This window comes from Lissotriton helveticus, chromosome 11 (assembly GCF_964261635.1).
Source record: "Lissotriton helveticus chromosome 11, aLisHel1.1, whole genome shotgun sequence".
Classification (NCBI taxonomy): domain Eukaryota; kingdom Metazoa; phylum Chordata; class Amphibia; order Caudata; family Salamandridae; genus Lissotriton; species Lissotriton helveticus.
This window is the reverse complement of record NC_136072.1, coordinates 1,033,229,668-1,033,249,114: the sequence shown is the minus strand read 5'-3', so window position 1 is coordinate 1,033,249,114 and position 19,447 is coordinate 1,033,229,668. Positions and strand designations below refer to the sequence as shown.

General features: G+C 43.0%; 1 protein-coding gene across 19 annotated transcripts in view; it reads right to left on the bottom strand.

Moving 5' to 3' along the window:
- Window positions 1–19,447, bottom strand: part of ATXN2 (ataxin 2) — a 1,876,777-nt gene that overhangs the window by 1,664,439 nt on the left and 192,891 nt on the right. For all 19 annotated transcript variants that reach the window (XM_078667457.1, XM_078667461.1, XM_078667458.1 and 16 more), the window contains 2 exons: window positions 16,412–16,483; window positions 882–1,032 (listed from right to left, as the gene is read on the bottom strand). In XM_078667457.1, coding sequence (XP_078523583.1) covers window positions 882–1,032; window positions 16,412–16,483 — 223 coding nt within the window. The remainder of the gene's footprint in view (window positions 1–881; window positions 1,033–16,411; window positions 16,484–19,447) is intronic.

Here is a 19,447-nt window from a genome sequence, read left to right as displayed (position 1 = left end):
AGGAGCTACCCTTGCTTCCCAATGGGTCAATTCAAATCAGCATCTATTTTAATTTGCCTGTGCGACGAAACATCCCCCTTCATTTTGTTGCTGTTTACAAGTATTATGAATCTATCAAACGGCAATATCTTCTTACTGCTCTTAAGGCATATCTGTTTTAGAAGTATAAACCTGCTTAACATTTCTTGCGAATGCTGTGTAATCCAGTGATTTGCTATGCAGTGGGGTGCTTTTTAAAAAACAATGTGCGACAGCCTAACATTACCTTTCCTCAGTATGCCACACTATAATAAATGTGCTTCTATAAACCTTTACTTGTATATTTTATCTGTTTTTTGTATGTGATTTTATGATTTAATGATAATCTAAAAAAGCTTTGATCGATTGATACACATCCCCTATAACTGTCTCTGCCTTATAGGCTTAGTGTTCTTTCATGGCAAAATGTATATATTCTCACTTGTCCCTGTGACAGTGCTTCCCTGAATGTGAGTCAATGTGTCCACTTTCACAATGCTGATGTAGTCATTATTTAGTGATCTTGGAATTTATTGTCAAGTGGTCACTGTATTGCTAACCTAGTGTCGATTTATTGTACAAACTGCACAGGTACCAATTTGGCTCTTGTGCTAGGTGACTTATGTACCATGGATTGAGCCTCTTACATTAATAAAAAGAAATATTAAAGGTATGTTTACACAACATGAAGTATAACTGCAAAAAGCAGAAACAGAAATGAGTAACAATGTCTCTCCCCGATTTGCCACCAAAATCACTGTATAGAATATATTAGCATTGCTTAAATTCACGTGGGAAATAATATAAACTATTTGTGTGAATGGTTTAAGGAACAAATGTTTAAATAATGGAAAACAACATACCTCTTTTTGCATAACTGACATCCATGTCTTTAAAGTGCACAACAACAAAATCAGAAGACTTGAAAAGAATACTCTCTACAATATCTTCTCGTTTTGGACCCACACCGGATTCTGTAGTTTTTTTATGAGCTGCATCAAGCACCAAATCGCACTAAAATCAAAGAAAGTTAATGATTAAATATAACTTTTATTGCTGTTAAAAACCATTACAAGTGTTTTTTAAAATGACATTTCATGAATTACTTTTCTTAAACATATAAAATATGTACATAGATAAGGCAAATGCTACTTACCAGTATGCATCTGTTCTTGGCATGTAGGGCTGCTGACATTCATATCTTAGCATAGATCGCCGCCTAGTGTTGGGTCCGGATGTTTGCACCTTGTTGTCTTGGAAGAGTCTTCGAAGTATCACAAAATAGGTGCCTCCTCCCCTGGACTACAGTGCGTATGGGCATCTTCAGATTGTTTTTCGCCATTGTGGCAAAGATGGAGTATAGGAAAGTAAGAGATGACCATGTAAATGTATGTAATGAAGGTAACCATGCAGCTGTGACAGGCACCGGGGAGGAGGGCGGGTATATGAATGTCAGCAGCCCTACATGCCAAGAACAGATGCATACTGGTAAGTAGCATTTGCCGTTCGAGGCATGTGGGCTGCTGAATTCATATCTTAGCATAGACTGTATAGCAGTTTCTCCTCTAGCGGTGGTCGCCTGTATCAGCTGCAGTGGTTTGAAATAGAGTTTTAAGGACAGCCTGGCCTACAGCAGCTTGTTGTTTGGCTTGCACGTCAACACAGTAGTGCTTTGTGAAAGTGTGTATGGTAGACCATGTAGCTGTCCTACATATGTCTTCTAAGGAAATATTTCCTAGGAAAGCCATGGATGCCCCCATTTTACACGTTGAGTGTACTTTAGGGGGAACTGTTAAAGTGCGCTTTGCTTTTTGATAGCATATTTGAATGCACTTAACTATCCATCTGGCTATTCCTGCTTTGGAAATGGGATTACCCTTATGTTGTGGTGAAAAAGCGACAAATAGTTGCTTTGTCTTCCTGAATGATTTTGTTCTGTCAACGTAATATAAGAGAGCTCTTCTAACTTCTAGTGTGTGTGTAGGGCTCTTTCAGCCACAGATTGCGGGTTTTGAAAGAAAACTGGCAATTCTATGGACTGATTGATGTGGAAAGTGGATATAACTTTTGGCATAAATTTAGGGTTTGTACGAAGCATTCTTTATTGTGGTGAATTTGCATGAAAGGTTCCTGAATGGTAAGTGCCTGTAGCTCACTCACTCGCCTGAGGGAGGTAATAGCAATTAAAAATGCCACCTTCCATGTTAAGAATTGTAGTTCACATGAATGGAGTGGTTCGAAGGGAGGTCCCATGAGTCTGGTAAGTACTATGTTTAAGTTCCAGACTGGAGAGGGTGGATGCTTTGGAGGGATAATTCTTTTAAGTCCTTCCAAAAAAGCTTTGATAGGTGGGATTCTGAATAGGGACACGTGTTGTCTGTTCTGAAGATATGCTGCTATACTTCAGGAGCCAGATCGCTAGGTTCATCTGATTGGGATCTGGGTGCCTGATTTCTCCATGTTTCTGCGTTAGCAGTTGTGGCGAGAGGCACAGTCTTTGGTGAGGAACTACTGAGAGTTCTAGGAGCGTTGTGTACCATGTTTGTCTTGCCCATGTGGGAGCAACCAGGATCATTATGAGTGACTGTTGCCTTAGCTTGCGTGCCACTAATGGAATCATTGGGGTTGGTGGAAAAGCGTACGCAAATCTGCCTGACCAGTTCATCCATATCGCATTGCCTTGTGACAACGGGTGTGGGAACATGGCAGCGAAGGACGGGCATTTTGAGTTTTCGTTTGTGGCAAACAGATCTATGTCTGGATGTCCCCACTTCTGGAAGAATGGTTGGAGAACTTGAGGATGAATCTCCCATTCGTGTATTTGCTGACTGTGTCGGCTTAGTAAGTCTGCTATCTGGTTGTCTATACCTGGTAGGTGTTCTGCCAGGAGATAAATGCTCTGAGGAATCACCCACCTCCATATGCTCTGTGCTACGTGAGATAGTTGCAGAGAGTGTGTGCCCCCCTGTTTTTGGATGTAGTACATGGCTGTCATGTTGTCCGTCCAGATTAAGAAACTTGTTGCGCAAGTATTTTTGAAAAGCTCTCATTGCTAGGAATACTGGTAGTAACTCTAAGTGGTTTATATGTAGAGTCTTTTGTTTGACTGTCCAGAGACCTTGGACTGTATATTGAAGGAGATGGGCTCCCCAACCTGTCAGTGATGCGTCCGCTGTTAATACTACCTGTGAAACCGGCTCTTGGAACAGTCGCCCTTTGGAATGGTTTTGTGGGTTCCACCACTGCAGAGAGCAGCAAGTGCGACTGTCTACCAACACTAGGTCTTTTAGTTGTCCTTGAGCTTGGTTCCACTGGAGTGCTAGGCATTCTTGTAAAGGACGCATTTGATGCTGAGTATGAGAGACGATGAATATGCAGGAGGCCATCATACCTATGAGCTGCATGAACACTCGAGCTGGCAGGGAGTGTTGTGGCTGAAATTTTTGAATGAGAGATATCCTGCCAGGGTTTGGATATGCCTTTGCTACTGAGGTGTCTATCGTTTCTCCCAGATATTGCTTTATGTGGGAGGGTTGCAGATGTGATTTTGGGTAATTTATTGAAAATCCTAGATTGTGCAGTAGCTGGATTGTCTGAGAGGTATGGCTGGCACACTGTACATGCGAGTTGGCTTTTATGAGCCAATCGTCGAGGTAGGGGAACACATGGATGTGTTGCCTTCTGAGATGTGCTGCCACTACTGCTAGGCATTTTGTGGTGGTTACCCCGAAGGGGAGGACTTTGAATTGATAGTGCTGACCTTCTATTGTGAACCGGAGGAATTTCCTGTGAGCTGGATGTATGGGTATGTGAAAGTATGCATCCTTGAGGTCTAATGTTGCAAAGAAGTCACCTTGCTGGAGTAGTGGGAGTACCAGTTGTAGAGTGATCATATGGAAATGATCTGAGTGAATATATTGGTTCAAAGGTCTGAGGTCCAATAATATAATGAAGTATAGAGAGTATACCCCTGTCCCTTGATGATCTAATGGGACTGGCTCTATGGCACCTTTTTCTAGCATTGATTTCACCTCCTGTTGTAACAGCATGATGTGTTCTTTGGACATTGGACGGTGCTTGGGTGGTATGTTGGGTGGAGTAGAAGAGAGTTCCAGGCAGTAACCATACTGGATAATTTGTCTCACCCACCTGTCTGTAGTAATGGCATTCCAGACTGGTAGGAATTGTGTTAATATTCCTCCGACTGGTGTTAAGTGGTCTGGAGGGAGTGAGAGAAAGTCACTGTTTGGTGGCGGTGGAGGCGCGGGTGTTATTACCACATCCTCTGCCCTGGTTATTGTTTCCTCTATAACCTCCTCTATTGGAGCCTCTATTAAAGGTGCCTTGTGTAGTGCTTTTGAATGATGAAGATGTTTGTGATGTGTTGCCTCTGCCTGAGCCTTGAAAGGATGAGCGACGAAAAGAGCTCCTAGACTGTTGAAATTGAAGTGCACCCATGGACTTAGCAGTGTCAGTATCTTTTTTCATCTTTTCTAAGCATGGCCAAATAAGAAATCTTGGTTAATAGGTTGATTGAGTATGGTAGATTGCACTTCATTTTTAAAACCTGAAATGCGAAGCCAGGCATGCCGGCGTAGCAGTACACTAGTGTTGACAGACCTAGCGGCTGTATCAGCTACATCAAGGGTGCATTTCATGGATGCGTTAGTGATGAATTTCCCTTCTTGTATTAGGTCGTTTGCTTTTGCCTTATAGGGTTCTGTTAAGTGTTGTAATAATCCCTCCAGTTCGTCATAATGTGCTCTGTCATAGCGTGCTAGGAGAGCTTGTGTATTGGCAATCCTCCAGGTATTTGCTGCCTGAGAGGCCACTCCTTTCCCTGATGCGTCTAAAAATTTTGACTCCTTGTCAGGAGGGGGAGCATCACCCGTTTGTGAGTTTGCTCTTTTCCTAGACACAACTAGGGAGTCTAGTAGTAGCTGAGACCTGATATATGAGGGGTCTGTAGGGGCCGGTTTATATTCTTTTTTCAATCCTTGGATTGAGAACACGCGCCCTGGCTGGGTCTTTAAAGATGTCTTGTGCGTGCTTTAGTACCCCTTTTAGCATAGGGAGTACACGTACACTCTTCTCTGATGTTGGGAAGGTGTTAAATAGGAAATCCTCCACTATAAGGTCAGTGTGCATGTGTACACCATGATACTGAGCTGCTCTGTCCACTAGTTGGTTAAAAGCGACAGTGTCGTCAGTAGGAGATGGCTTTGTGGGGTATGGAGTGGGATCGGGTATGGGTTGTGTATAATCTGTCATCAGGATCATTATGGTCACTCCATGTATCATCTGGGTTCCCCGGATCGCCAGGTGGTATAAAATCATCCTGAGGATCTTCCCCCATGTCTTCTTCCTGATCATAATCTACAAGTGAAGGAGAATTGGAACATAAGGCATGTTGGGAGTGAAAGAAGGAGGTGTGTAAGGTCTTGAAGGAGATGTGCCAAAGTCCTTTTTCTCAGGAGGAACAGGAGAAGGGGCTTCAATGTCCAGTCTTCTTTTGTTTTTATTGTAGACTATATGTCCTGTCTCAGGGTCTATATACAGTCTTTGTTGTGGATCTGGGTGAAAGAGTTCTTCCTCCTCTGTCCATGGCTGTGGTGCGAAAGATTTTGTCTTTTTCAGCTGGACGGATTTTTTCGGGTCGAGTGTCTCTTTAGGCTAGACGTCTTTATGATGTGAAGCCTTCTCTAACTCGACTGCCTTTTTTGGCTCGACGGCCTGTTTCGGCTCGACGGCCTGTTTCAGCTCGACGGCCTGTTTCGGCGCGACGGCCTGTTTCGGCGCGACGGCCTGTTTCGGCGCGACGGCCTGTTTCGGCTCGGCGACCTGTTTCGGCTCGGCGACCTGTTTCGGCTCGGCGACCTGTTTCGGCTCGGCGACCTGTTTCGGCTCGGCGACCTGTTTCGGCTCGGCGACCTGTTTCGGCTCGGCGACCTTCTTCGGCTCGGCGACCTTCTTCGGCTCGGCGACCTTCTTCGGCTCGGCGACCTTCTTCGGCTCGGCGACCTTCTTCGGCTCGGCGACCTTCTTCGGCTCGGCGACCTTCTTCGGCTCGGCGACCTTCTTCGGCTCAGCGACCTTCTTCGGTTCTATGACCTTTTTTGGCTCGATGACCTTTTTTGGCTCGACGCCAGTGTTCGGATCGACGGCCTTACTGGGGTCGACGACCTTTTTGGGTTGAGTGGCTTTGCTAGGTATCGGGGTACCGGAAGGCTTGGGTGTGGTCTTCGGTGCCGAGCCGGAAGGCGGGGCTTCTGAAGCGGTATTTCGGTCGCGGCTAAGGCTTTTAGGCGATGCTTTGACCGGAGCCTTGTGTGGAGGTGGAGGCGGGGAAGGGGCTTTGGTACTCCCGGTTTGCCCTGGTGTGATCTGGTCATCGGAGTCTGACTGGTCCTCTACGGTGACTATTTCGAGATCTTAAGAGCCCTCCGCCTCTGGGAGTTCATGTTCATCGTCGAAAATGTTTTTCGGTTCTGGTGCCTGCCGCTGCATTTCTAGACTAGCAGCTCTTCGGTTCCGGATAGTCTTTTTGGACCGGAACAGAGCACAAGCAGGACTGTATTCTTCGTTGTGCTCCAGAGATAGGCACCTATTGCATACTCTATGCTTGTCGCTGTGTGGAAATTTGGCTCCACACTCTAGGCATTTTTTAAACGGGGTCCTTTCCATCAGCAGGAGGTCCACGTGGCATCGAAAAGGCCCAACGGCCCGCAACGACGACCAAAGAGAAATGGAAGTTTTGTTGAGTCGAGGGATACCGAGCGGAAACTATACCGTCGAATGTAGAAGGTTTTAGCGTTAGAAAGTTGGAAAACTTCGGTCCCGAAGTTGTAGCTGTCGAGTGCATACGAACCCAATGGCGGAAAAAAACAATCTGAAGATGGAGAAGATGCCCATGCGCACTGTAGTCCAGGGGAGGAGTCACCTATCTCGTGATACTTCGAAGACTCTTCCAAGACAACAAGGTGTAAACATCCGGACACAGCGATCTATGCTAAGATATGAATTCAGCAGTCCACATGCCTCAAACTTATTATCATGATAATAAACAACATACAGTACTTGGTTCTTTGATGGGGATTTGGTCCTCCATTGCAGTGTCATTAAAATTTAAAGCCCACTTTGCCACGTGCAAATCCTACCACTAGCAAATATTTGCTCAGGGCAAAGATTATGTAAAGCATGGTGTCTCTTTTCATTACTCTTAAAGCTTCTTAATGTCTCGTAAATCCCAGTCTTTTAAATTGTGGGCGGATCCATTTCTTCCTCATCTTATAATAAACCATGCAAAAAAACAAGATGTGTTCATGATTAGGGATGCCTTTGTCCTTTCATTGTGTTAATGTTTGTTTTTCTACACTAATTAATTGGAACCATCAGTTAACACTGCAACATATACTGGGGTAAACACAAATCGCATCAAATGTTTACCATTGAGCAACCACACTGGCAAAACAAAATGCTGTTAAACCAGGCTGCAGATCACAGCTTTAACATTATTTATGAGGGAAAACAACAAGCAGTATAAATTAAATCAGAAGCTTTGTGACCACATACTCAATGTTCGCCAGGGGTGCACTTATATAGATTAGGGCAGGAACACCTTTTGAGCACACACATGCTGTGATCGACAAAGAAGGGCGTTATGTCTCATTGAGAGGTAGACTGCTTGACTAAGCCATTACGTTGGAAATTATCTACGCCCTATACCAAGACCAGATGGAGTTTTTACAAACTTTATCCACCCAACTGGCCTCAATGGCTGCTAATAATTTCCTAGTGGGGGAGATTATAACTGCGTGGTGGACGTTGTACTGGACTGCTTCACCCAACCCCTTTGCAAGGGGCACTTGCACATAGAATCTTGGAGGGCTTCAGGAATTGGATGGAGCGCTGGGATGTGGCAGACATCTGGAGGGTGCACTGCGGGCTAGACCGGGACTTCTACTACTCTCACATACATCACCTACATACCTGGTTGGATAGGTTTATTTGCTCCCCCAGGTTTAGCCAAAGGGTGACGCACACTGAGTAACTGGGCCGTACGGTGTCTGACCACAGTCTGCTCCTCCTGAAGCTTGGACCTGGGCCATACGGTGTCTGACCACAGTCTGCTCCTCCTGAAGCTTCGATCTATCAGAGACTATCTAGAGATTCAGACATGGAGATTTACCCCATCACTTAACGATGCATGCTTTAGAAACACATTGGTGAACATCATTACAGATTATTTTGCTCATAATCAAGGTGCTGCCTCGTCCGTAGCAGTTGAATGGGAGTCATTCAAGGTAGTGGTGAAGGGACACTGCATGGCTCAGTCAGTGGGGGTGACCTGGATGTTAAGCTGCCTGATTTAAATAATGTATTGGGGGCAGATGAACATACAGTCTAGGCTTAGTGAGGCCAGGGATCTTTATAACACCACAACTACAAAGCATACATGGCTAGGGCACATGAAGAGGGTAGACTTGGTAAACTACATGCAAGGCTTATTCAGCCAGAGTCCCGGGGGACACCTTATACCCAGGTCTGTTAGAGAGATGATATACAACTTTATGCCCCTGGTGAGATAAATGCAGCTTTAGGGCAATATTATGAATCCCTATATGGAAGACCGGAACCAATGTACGGCGTAATGACATTTCTAAACAGAGTGCCCTTGCGGGGAACTGGACCTAACAAAACAATAGTATGTCGGCTGCAGGTGGTGCAAAAGTGTCAGGTCCCAAGGACGGTGTCAGCTACAGACTCTCTTCGCAACCTTCACTGGCTTAAAGTGGAGAATCGTGTTAAATTTAAAGCCTTGTGCTTTATGTTTAAAATCAAATCTGGAACAGCCCCACATTACTTGCAATCGTTAATCCAACTTTATACACCTCCTCGTCTTCTGCGTTCTGCTGGACAGTTCAAGTTTGTTACCCCCAGAATCAAACTTACAAGGAAGGGCGGCAGGTCCTTTTTCTTTCTGGGTCTCTCCTTATGGTATTCTCTTCCTATCTCTATAGGCGAGGAAACCGTTTTTGGAAGTTTCCGTAGAAGAGTAAAAACATGGCGATTTAATCAGTAACTCACTATTTCTTTTCCTTCCTACCTGGGTTAGCTGTGTGCCTTACAAATTTAAATAACATAACATAGAGGAGAAAAGCCTGGAGCACCGGTGCCCATGCTTTCTTGTCTCATAGATTTAGACCTTCAGGTATGATAATTAAACGGTTTTGTAATTTGTAAGTGAACTGGTATGACCATTCAGTGAATGGACTGCAGCACTCATCTGTGTGCGAGTTCAAAGTCACAGATAAGAATCCTGGCGAGGCTGAATCAGGCTTTTATTTGACTGAGGTTGATGTAATGTTGTCTATTTAGTCGGGCAATAAAAGCGTCTCATAACGTTATTTAACGAGTTTTCATGGCACTATCCTTTATTTTATGACCGCCTCGCAGCAATAGCATACGTAGAAGAACGCGGAGTGAAAGGTTTAAAAAGTTTAAGGGTTCGTACAAAACATTTTACACATTATTCTTACTCCCAAAGCTAGTGGATCCAGAGGAGCTTGCAGCACCACTAGTCGCCTTTGGGTAGGTAGCCATGTTTTCACTAGGCTTCACGATCTGTACACCTGCACGCTCAGCATGCAGTAGTCCGTGGATTCAAAACACTCCAGTGTAATTAGTCCGCGAATTCGGAACACAAACATATTGTGCTCATATGCTAGTGGAGTATTTTACCTAGAGTAATATGATATCCCAAGTGTACTATATGGTAGTGTTTTTACCCAAAGATTCTTATTCTCTTGTTTGTGTGTATTATAGTGCGGTGCTCACATTGCTCTCTATGACTGTGTTTATTTCCTGGGACAAGTCAACCTATTTATAAAGTAGTCCAGAAAGAATGGATAATAATGGCCTTTGAGTAGGTTTAAAAGTAGATGGGTGATGTGTGTCGGGGAGGGCTAAACACCGGAAAAAACAAGACGTATGCATGACCTTCGCAAATGGGGAGAACAAAAAATGGAGAGATGATGGTGCCAGCAAATGGAAAGCCTATGGGGGGGCTGTAAGCCCTCAAGTAGATACATGTCTCAGTTCGAGACAGCGCATGCACCCTGTTGAGAGCAGAGACCTAAAAGGGGTAGTTCAGTAGTGCTTTCAGTCAAACTTTTTGTTTGTTAATTTAGTCAACTGGATTTACTTTTTCAAATCAAAAAAGGAGAATAAATAAATAATTTTGCATCCACGCAGGCAGACCTCCATTACAGCCCGTTGCCTGCCCTGTCATAATTGTTGTTGCCGGTGCTTCAGGAACTCCAGCATCCAGCTTTCCTCACTGCGCGCTCCCACCAGGAGGCGATCGGCAGTGATTTTTGACCGTGTGTGAGGTGCATATCAGAGGGAAGGCCTGCCGCAGCGCTGGACGCAGGCAGACCTCCATGACAGCCCATTGCGTTCCCTGTCATCATTGGTGTTGTCGGTGCTTCGGGGACTCCAGCAGCCAGCATTTCTCACTGGGTTCTCCTGCCAGGCATTCCCACAGCACTGGACGTATGCCCATCTGCGACCAACTGAGGATGGGCTGGGCTCAGCCTCTTTGATTTTTGAAACTCTGTCCCAGGACCCAAGATAAGAGACTTGGTTTGCTCTCGACTATTAAGGAGATATTGACATGAGCAAGCAGAAACTTGCTCAAGCGCCTGGAGGAAAGCTCCAAGCCAGTAGAATCTGCTAATGTCGTGTTGAACAGCAAAATTATTAATGCTGAGGCAGTCTGTGACAAAGTCCACTCTGAGTAGCGCAATGGAGGATGCTGACGAAGAGGGTGTTTTATTTGACCCGTGGCCCGCATGCAACAGTGTAACAAAGAAATGATCTCAAGCCGGTCCACGCTCCTTGAGTCTCCAACGATCCTCTTGATTTCCAAAGTATCTCATAACAGCGGGTCAACCCCACCCCCAACAAAGAAAAGTCGTCATTGGACCTGTCGGATGGCGACTTTAGACTACCAATGGACCTGTGGGGCAAAAGCTTGCCAAGGATGCAGTTGGAAGACCTATGGTCAGTAGCTTGTAACATTCTATATTCCACGGGGTGTGCCGCAAATTTAAGGAGGAACCACATTTTCTGTCTTCACGGGGTTTATTGGACTCCGCTTAGATTGTCCAAACTAGGGAAAGGTCCCACGCTGAAACGTCCAAAATGTGGCCAGGAAATGGCGGTGACATTCACATGTTCCATGGAGTGTTTAGAGAACCAAGGTTTCTGGAGAGAAGCAAGTAATTGTAGGTCTGTGATACTCGGTGAGACACTTCAGGTAAGCAAAATTCTTGTTTTTTGCGGGTCCCGGAATCTTATGAATCTTTTCCAATCAATAGGAGAATGTTGGTTTTTTTATTGATGTTGCTTGCTCGTAGAGATATTTGTAAAAACTGGATAAAGACGACTCCCCTGACCAAGGTGGACTGGATGATATCTATTAAATATACAATCCGGTTAGATAGGGTGTCAGAAAGTAAGAGGAATGAATTTTGGGTTCCTTATGAAAATTGGTTAAATCCTCTGATCGAATTCAGTCCTATGATTAGGCCTTTATACCGCATTACTTCACTACTCTGATGTTGGCTTCACAGATGGCTGTGTCTAACGGAACTAAACACGGTTGCAGAAATTGTGTGTAAAGTGACCCATCCTTTGCTCAAAACAAAGATCTCTGGCTGGTGCTTTGTTAAGGAGGACCACAGAGAACATTTATCTGTCTGTTTTTCTTTCCAAGGCGAATGAGGCCAAAAAAGAAAAGTCGCCAGCTCATGGTTATGGTGGCCCCTAGCTCAAAGAAGGGGAGAATAGTTAGTAGCTCCTCCCTTGAACCAGTGAGTTGACAAGCTTTTAGAGATGCGCCTTTGAGAGGTACTGAGTCCCGAGAGGACTGTGGCAGTATTCTCAGCAACCCCGAATAAGAATTTGTTTAGCTCTACTGATGAAGAATAAAATTCAGAAACACATGTCTAGAGATCAACAGCACTACCGTCACCAGATTTGGTGAAATATTACTACTGATATTCAAATAAGCGCTAATTGTGAACTGCATTCACCATAATGCAAAGGGGCGAACTCAGCTGGGATGTGATTCAGTGTGCCCTCATGCCCCTTCTAAGTTAATGTAATCCCAGATCTAAAACAGACTATTTAGTAACCTGGTCACATCACTTAAAAAGACCCAAACTTCAACCAATCAGAGATAATCAGCCTCATGATCATACACTGAGAGACCGTAAAACCTCATTTTGTTGAGCAGTAGCGTGAATTAATATTAGTATTAGGTGAGCATCTGAAGGGAATTGATCTTTCTTAGATTCACATGCTTGCATCAGAGTAGCAAGCAGTAATATAAAAGAGTAGCCATGCATGTAGTAGGTGGGAAGCAATTTAAAGAGCGCACACATTAGTGAAATAGATGGCGCAGAACCTCCTGTTCAACCTCAGCATCTCTTTCCACTGCAGACTCAAGGCAATAATGCCAATTGAATGTGTGCGTGTTATTCCAGGTTGCTGCACGACAAATGTCTGTTAATGACACTCCAGCGAACAAAGCTGTTGAAGCTGACACACTTCTGGCTGAATGCACGGAGATTCTTGGTTTTAAAGGATGACCAGCCTTGTAGTGACACTACATAATGGTAGCAGACACCCAGAGACCTGTAGATTGTTTTGATAAAGACTGCTCTCTCCTAGGGGCAGCGTAGGCTTTAAACAATTTATAAGAATATCTGAATGTACTTATTTGGTTGTAAAGTATCAGAAATTGCTTAACGTCTAGAGTATGAAAGATCTTTTCTGCTGCAGTGTTAGGATTTTTTACAGATAGTTGTAAGGATTCTAGGTTCATTCAAATGAAAATCCAATGGCACATAAGGTATAAAACAGTTTTTATGGAGCTGTAGCAGTTCTTTTACTGTAAAGGCCTGAGTTTCACTCACTCTTCTCGGAGATGTTAATGGTAATACAAATGTAAGTTTCCATGACAGAAATTTTATGTGCACTTTAGTATAATTTCAAATAGACTTTTAATAAGCTGAGAAACTACTTTATAAAGTTGCCAAGGACTTGGGAGTGGTTTGAATGGTGGAAACACTGACAGTGCTGTAAGGAATTATTTTACAATTTTAATGGAGAAGGTTGATTTTGCACCAGTCTGTATTTTGGCATAGCTCCCGCATGGACTCTCACTGATGAATGAGTAAAACCTGTATGGGACTAGTCTTAAAGGTACAGTAAAACTTTGTGATACCAAAGAGAATGGGTGCAGATTTCGATGGGTGCATCAAATACAGAAATGTTTCTACCTGGCTCTATTGGATTTACTTATAAAGATGGCTCTAGCTTTAGCTAGGATTTTCTACAGTCGTCTGGAATTTCTAAGCAGTAAAATTAATTTTGCTCAGCTGCCATGCTGATAATTGTAGAGATGTTGGGTCTAGATGAAGAACTTTCCCTTTGTTGAGATAACAAAGATTAGGAAGACCTGGCATCTGTATGCTTGGTTGTTCTGATATGAATAGGAACTCTGTGAACAATACTGCTTTGGCCACTAAGGAGCTATTAATATCACCCAGGATGGCTCCTTTATGCTGCGCATTACTGTTGTGATTAAAGGCAAAGAGGAAAAAAGAGTAAGCAAATATTCCTGCCCAGGCTATTGAAAACGCAAATCCCTAAGATTCCGGCAGAGGTTGCCTGTTGGCATACTAACGACCTTTCCGGTTCTGATCCATTGCAAACAATTCCAAGCTCGGTCTTTCCCAGACCTTGAAGATTTTTTTCAACTGGATATGATGTGGTACAAATTCAGGGCATTCTTTGTATGGTCTGCTTAGAGCATGGACTAATGCACTGAGTAGCCTGGAACAAGTTCAGCTGATATTCTGATGTGGTTTTAGTTGTCCCTTGAGATTCTGCTAAAGGGGACAAGATAGAGCCCACCCAATGTTAGTTCAGTTATTGTTCAGTTTTGAATAGCGGTTTTGGATTTGCTCCTGTAAGGCTATAGTGAGCTGCTTAAGTAACTTATCTGTTTCATCTTGCTGAAACCTAATTTACTTAACACTATGTTATAAGTTCCATTGGTAGAACATGGTCTGCCTATAGCCTCTAGTCTCTAGTCTCTTGCTCTATTTACCAACTGCCACCCTGGTGACCAACAGATCATACTAGCTGCTGTTAGTATGAATAGCTTGCCTGGGGGCACTTTCCTCACATATAATAGGTCCTGTTAAGATTTAAATTGCTTCAGGAATCTTGCGTAATCACAAAATCTGAACCTAAATGAACCAAAATGGGGTTGCAAGACATTTGTTTTAGGAGTGTCTCAATTAAAACATTTATTCCTTACTACTCTTGCAGAGAAGTGAAAGTACCTTGTTGCCCTGTGCACCAAAACATTTAAGGGTGGTGTTTTTGTTGTTGTTTTTTTGGGTAGGAGAGGCTTGGAATAAAAGATGTAACTCCACTACTAGGAAGTCTGCTTCATATTATTCCATTTACCTTTCTGAGCTTAAGGTCACCTGCTTCACTTCAATGGTCACTGTTGTAACACAATGAACCTGTCCTATAGGGTAGAAATCTTGCTTGATTTTCTATGTTTAATAAGATCTACCCTTGATGTTGCACCAGGCGCAGTGGGCCCTGGGTTGACTGGTAAATCTCCACTAGTCTTTTAAGGGGGGTTCAAAATACTTATCCTTATCAAAACTGGGAAGCTACTCCTTTTCTGTACCTTCAAAATACATTGTGCGGTCTAAACGTTTGATGCATTCTGATCCTACAAACTGTGATCCACTCCATTTTTCAGATAAGATATGCCACAGAAAAGGAGCAAAATTCAAAACAGATGGAAGTTACCTTACACCACATACTTACAAGGAACAACCAACATTTCATCTAGTATTTCCTCACACCATCACACATCTATGCAGACAGCCCTCCCAGTTCCATTCATATGCCATCCAACCTAAACATACCCTGCACTTCCTCCCTTGGCAATCTTTCATAGCACCACATGCTAAAAGCAACGCTACAGTTGTCCATCTCAGTCCTTTACACCACACGCAATCTTGATGCCATTCTTATCACACAAATCTGGCACTCATCAAAATGTTTTCCACATCCTTGACATCATGGCCCTTCAAGAAATCATCATCCAACACGAAGACAAACCAACAAGTGGCATGCACCTCAACAAACTAACAATTGGCATGCCCATCAACTAATCATCAAATCATAACTCCGCTCCTGCCACTTCTGGTCATCAACATAGTCACCTTGTGTCACTAAGAGACTGATGACTGCAGAGGTGCATAGCAACCCCACAGGTACCCTGCCGCATTGTAAAAAAATGTGGTTTATATCCTTGTAAGACGCACACCCAACCTGTAAGCATCAGGTTTTCAGTTTTAATAAGACATAACTGGACTTATGTTTGTTACCTGTACCATGATACAATAAAAAGATTTTTTATTAAAGTCACCTTCCATTACATGTATTGTCCTCCTAATGGCAATTTCATCACCAAATAACCAACAGCCATCACCTGTGCGAGGAAAAGCTTTTACAGACTTTAAAATCCCAGCAAAGCACATGAAAGACACCTTTGAAACCACTCTCCAAACACACAACAAATGAAACACTTGAACTATGTCTGCCCAGATACAACCAACCTGGTCTGCCAACCCAGGTCAGGTGGGCTGGTCTATCTACTCATCCATCACTTTTGAACTTCTACCCTACTCACCAACCCAAAAGGAACAACACAAGCAAATGAAGTAGCTCTCCAAGTAATTTAAGAAAGTTTGCCACCACCACACTCCAGTAAAACCTCTCAACAAGAGTACATTTCTCCACCCCACTATCATCACGGATACTCTTCACCACACCAATCAGTGCTAGAAAAAGAAACCTAAGGTGGTGTAGAACTTGTGTAAGAGAATGGGTGAGGCTAGACAGATTCCTTGTAAATTAAATCATCTATGTAGTAACAGTCAACAAAGATTTTAGATTCAACCCTTTAGGACATACTTTTCCAGACTCAATACAGCAATTGCTCAAAATTCACAGAAGTTGAAAATATGAGAAAAACAGGCAGAGTTTATATGTATTCACTCACAAAAAAACGCTCACAACCTACTATTTCGGAAACATGTTGTTCACTACAAAGACAGCAGAGAATATTCTATTACATCAATGTCATGGGCATTTTCAAAAGATAGCTGAAAAAGGTAATCAAATCAAATTATTTAGCATGCGTATAGCAGGCACATCATAAGTAAGCAAGATGCAGTATGAATGGATCACATGGAAAAAACAGTAACAGAAAAGCAGACTTGGATAATACCTTAGGGCTGTAGGTTTTAAAAACTCCTTCATATAAACCTCCATTTTTCACCTGAACTTCACATTTTGATCCCTGAAAGAAAACAATTTCAAATAAGTGAAAGTGGAAAAACAAAGTTTAATAAATAGTTATTTAAAGCACTGATGATCACGAAATGAAGGAATAGTGATACCTTAATATTTGGCTTTCAAGTGAAAGATCACTTAGCAGGTTTTTTGAAAATTAAACAACTTTGATGAAAAGCTAAAATACTCTTAGTACTATAATTTAGACATCAATGAATAAGACCAGTAATGTTGTCTAGCAAATAATCATCCTCTTGAACCTATGCAATCCCACTTCAAGGCATTAGGTGCAACAATATAAACTAAAAGGCAGTTTGTTTTACTAACAATTTTTAGAGCTCAATGTCAGTTTTGAATTTATATTGGTCTATGAGCTTAAATGAGAAGTCCATTGGGTTTTGGAATACCACATTAAGTTACAATTTTGTAACTGGTACCCTTGCTAAAATAAAGAGAATATCCCCTTAGGACTTCCAGAAACACAAATTACTCCAATATGGCAGCGCACAACTCCTGTTTCTGCAAAAGTAAAGAACATAACATATAAACGAGCACTCTAGAAAGGAACAATACCTTCAAGCTTACAAGGTTTTCTAGGCCAGAGCCTTCTATAGTATATTGACACACTCAAGACGAATGCTGTATCAGGACAAGAAGTGAGGATCATGCACACATTCTGCTTTATTCCATAGTCCAGCAGCTTTAACAAGCTGAAATGTGGAACCATAACAAGAAAAGAGACAAAAATTCATTTCCCAAGAGCGTGTCCCAGACAATATATGAGGCCCCCACTAATCACAGGCCACCTTAACCCATATCAGGTTCTACTTTCCCTGAGACAGACCCTTTGTTTTTGCTGCTCTGGCAACAGTTTTTTTTTTTTGCAGAGTTTTATATAGCGCGAACTAGACCCGAACCGAATCAGGTATCAGAGCGCTTTACATAGCACCAGTTACGTTACATTAGGACACACTTTCATTTTTTTTTTTTTTTTTTTAGGCACGGGGAGATTAAGTGATTTGCCCAGAATCACAGGAGGTTTTTGGCGTCGTTACCGAGGCTCGAACCCAGATCCCCAGGTCCGAGGTCGAGCGCCTTAGCCGTTAGGCCAACTCCTCTCAGTTACATTGGGTCCTCTGCTGTCTTTGGGTGTTAAATGGCCTTCCCTCCCACACCCACCAGTGTGCTTTTAGCTACACCTGTACACTTTAACCCCTTCGACGCTCATGACGAGCTGGGCTCGTCATGAGGTAGCCTCCTCGCACGCTCATGACGAGCCCAGCTCGTCATGTAAAGTGCAGTTTTAAAAAACTCAGCACAGGAGCGGAATTTCGCTAGCGCGCATGCGGTTAAACAAAACTGTGGCGTATGGAGTCCTAACCTTTTCAGGTCAGTTTCTTGAGCTGTGATTGGCGCACCATAGGTCCCGTTTCAAACAGTGACATGTCAGTGTAGCTATCTTGATGATGTTGAGTGATCATGCTATCTCAGTTCCCTAGCACTTAAGTGACCCTAAAAGTGTTTGTTTTAGCTTATGCAATCTTTGTTTCCTGAGAGTATTGGAAAGCGGCAATTTCTCTTTTTGGCAGGACACCCACAGGACCTTCCGTCTTGACAACTGTTTGGGTCTGATATGGTCACTTACATAGGCACCAAGAGAGGTTGCCTTGCTATAAATATTCTTTGATGGGCGCTGTAAATTACCCCCAAGTAGATCCCACAATACTAGATCCATTCAATTATATGTCTAGTTGTACATTTATCCTCTAGTGTTATATATGGATGTTACTTACCCTGCTGGTGATTGTCCACGAGTGTCATTCCCATCCCCTGTATCAGGACCTGTAAGAGGGCCTACCATGGCCTGATGGCTGTGGTGGCCCAGAAGCCTTATGTTTAGTGGAGGGATTTTTTGGGGGCAAAGGGGCTTTGGTACTTACGACACCTTGACCGGCTGAAACCTCATGGGACGCAAGTTCCATCTCCAGCTCGGAATCGAAGATGGAGTCTTGGATGAAGTAGGCCTCTTCTTCCGCTGCAGACGCTGAGCACCATGTTGGGGTTGAGCATTATTGGTTTTAATTTGTATCTTTTGCAGATGGATTTTGTTTCAACAAAAATGAATGAACCGATTGGAGTATATGATTTAAAAGGAAAAAAGTGAAAAATTGGACTCATAACGACTATGGACTGAAATGCTGATGTGGAGTAGTCAGTCAAATGCTTTATGCGATTTAACGACAAAAAATCATAAAGTACATATAAGTCATAAAATTCATCAATCTAAAAGCATCTTTAAATGATGGCTCGCTCACATATCACAACTCAGAATGATAGGCCCCAGCTAAAAACCATGATACATAAAAGCAAACTAGATAGAAATATCAAATACAACTGAGCTGGCCGCACTTGTGTGAAATCCTTATTAAGAACAATCCTTTGGAATGCAATCAGAGTTTTCAATGGTCAGATCACTGAAAATACAAGATTTGAAAAAAATATTATTGTCTGCGGGTGCTGTGGAAGACAAGTTCTATGGACTGGAATCTAGGGAATGCCAAGTGATTCTGGTATTTTACCGACCTATGCTGGTCGTTTTCTGTCAAGAAAGTTAAATAGAGACAGTTGCCAGAAAAAAGAGATCTTATTTCATTTATTGTGGCTCGAAAAGCTTCCTTGGCATGGGACCAAGTAATTTGCTCCGGGCTAAAATAAAAAAAAATTATTTACCCAAGTCACAAAGTGCTTTTTACATAGTGCAACCAAGGGATAGGCCAACTATATTCGAGGGTCAGACAATCTTTTAAGATCATTCTGTTGAGGTCTAATTCCTTTTTCAAACAGACTGCCTGCCATAATAGTATGGGATGGGGGGGGGGGGGGGGGGGGGAGGAGGGGGACTTTAATAAAATCAGAAAGAAAATCAGCCCCTACCTCTGAATGCACTATCTCCATTGACACTCTACAGCAA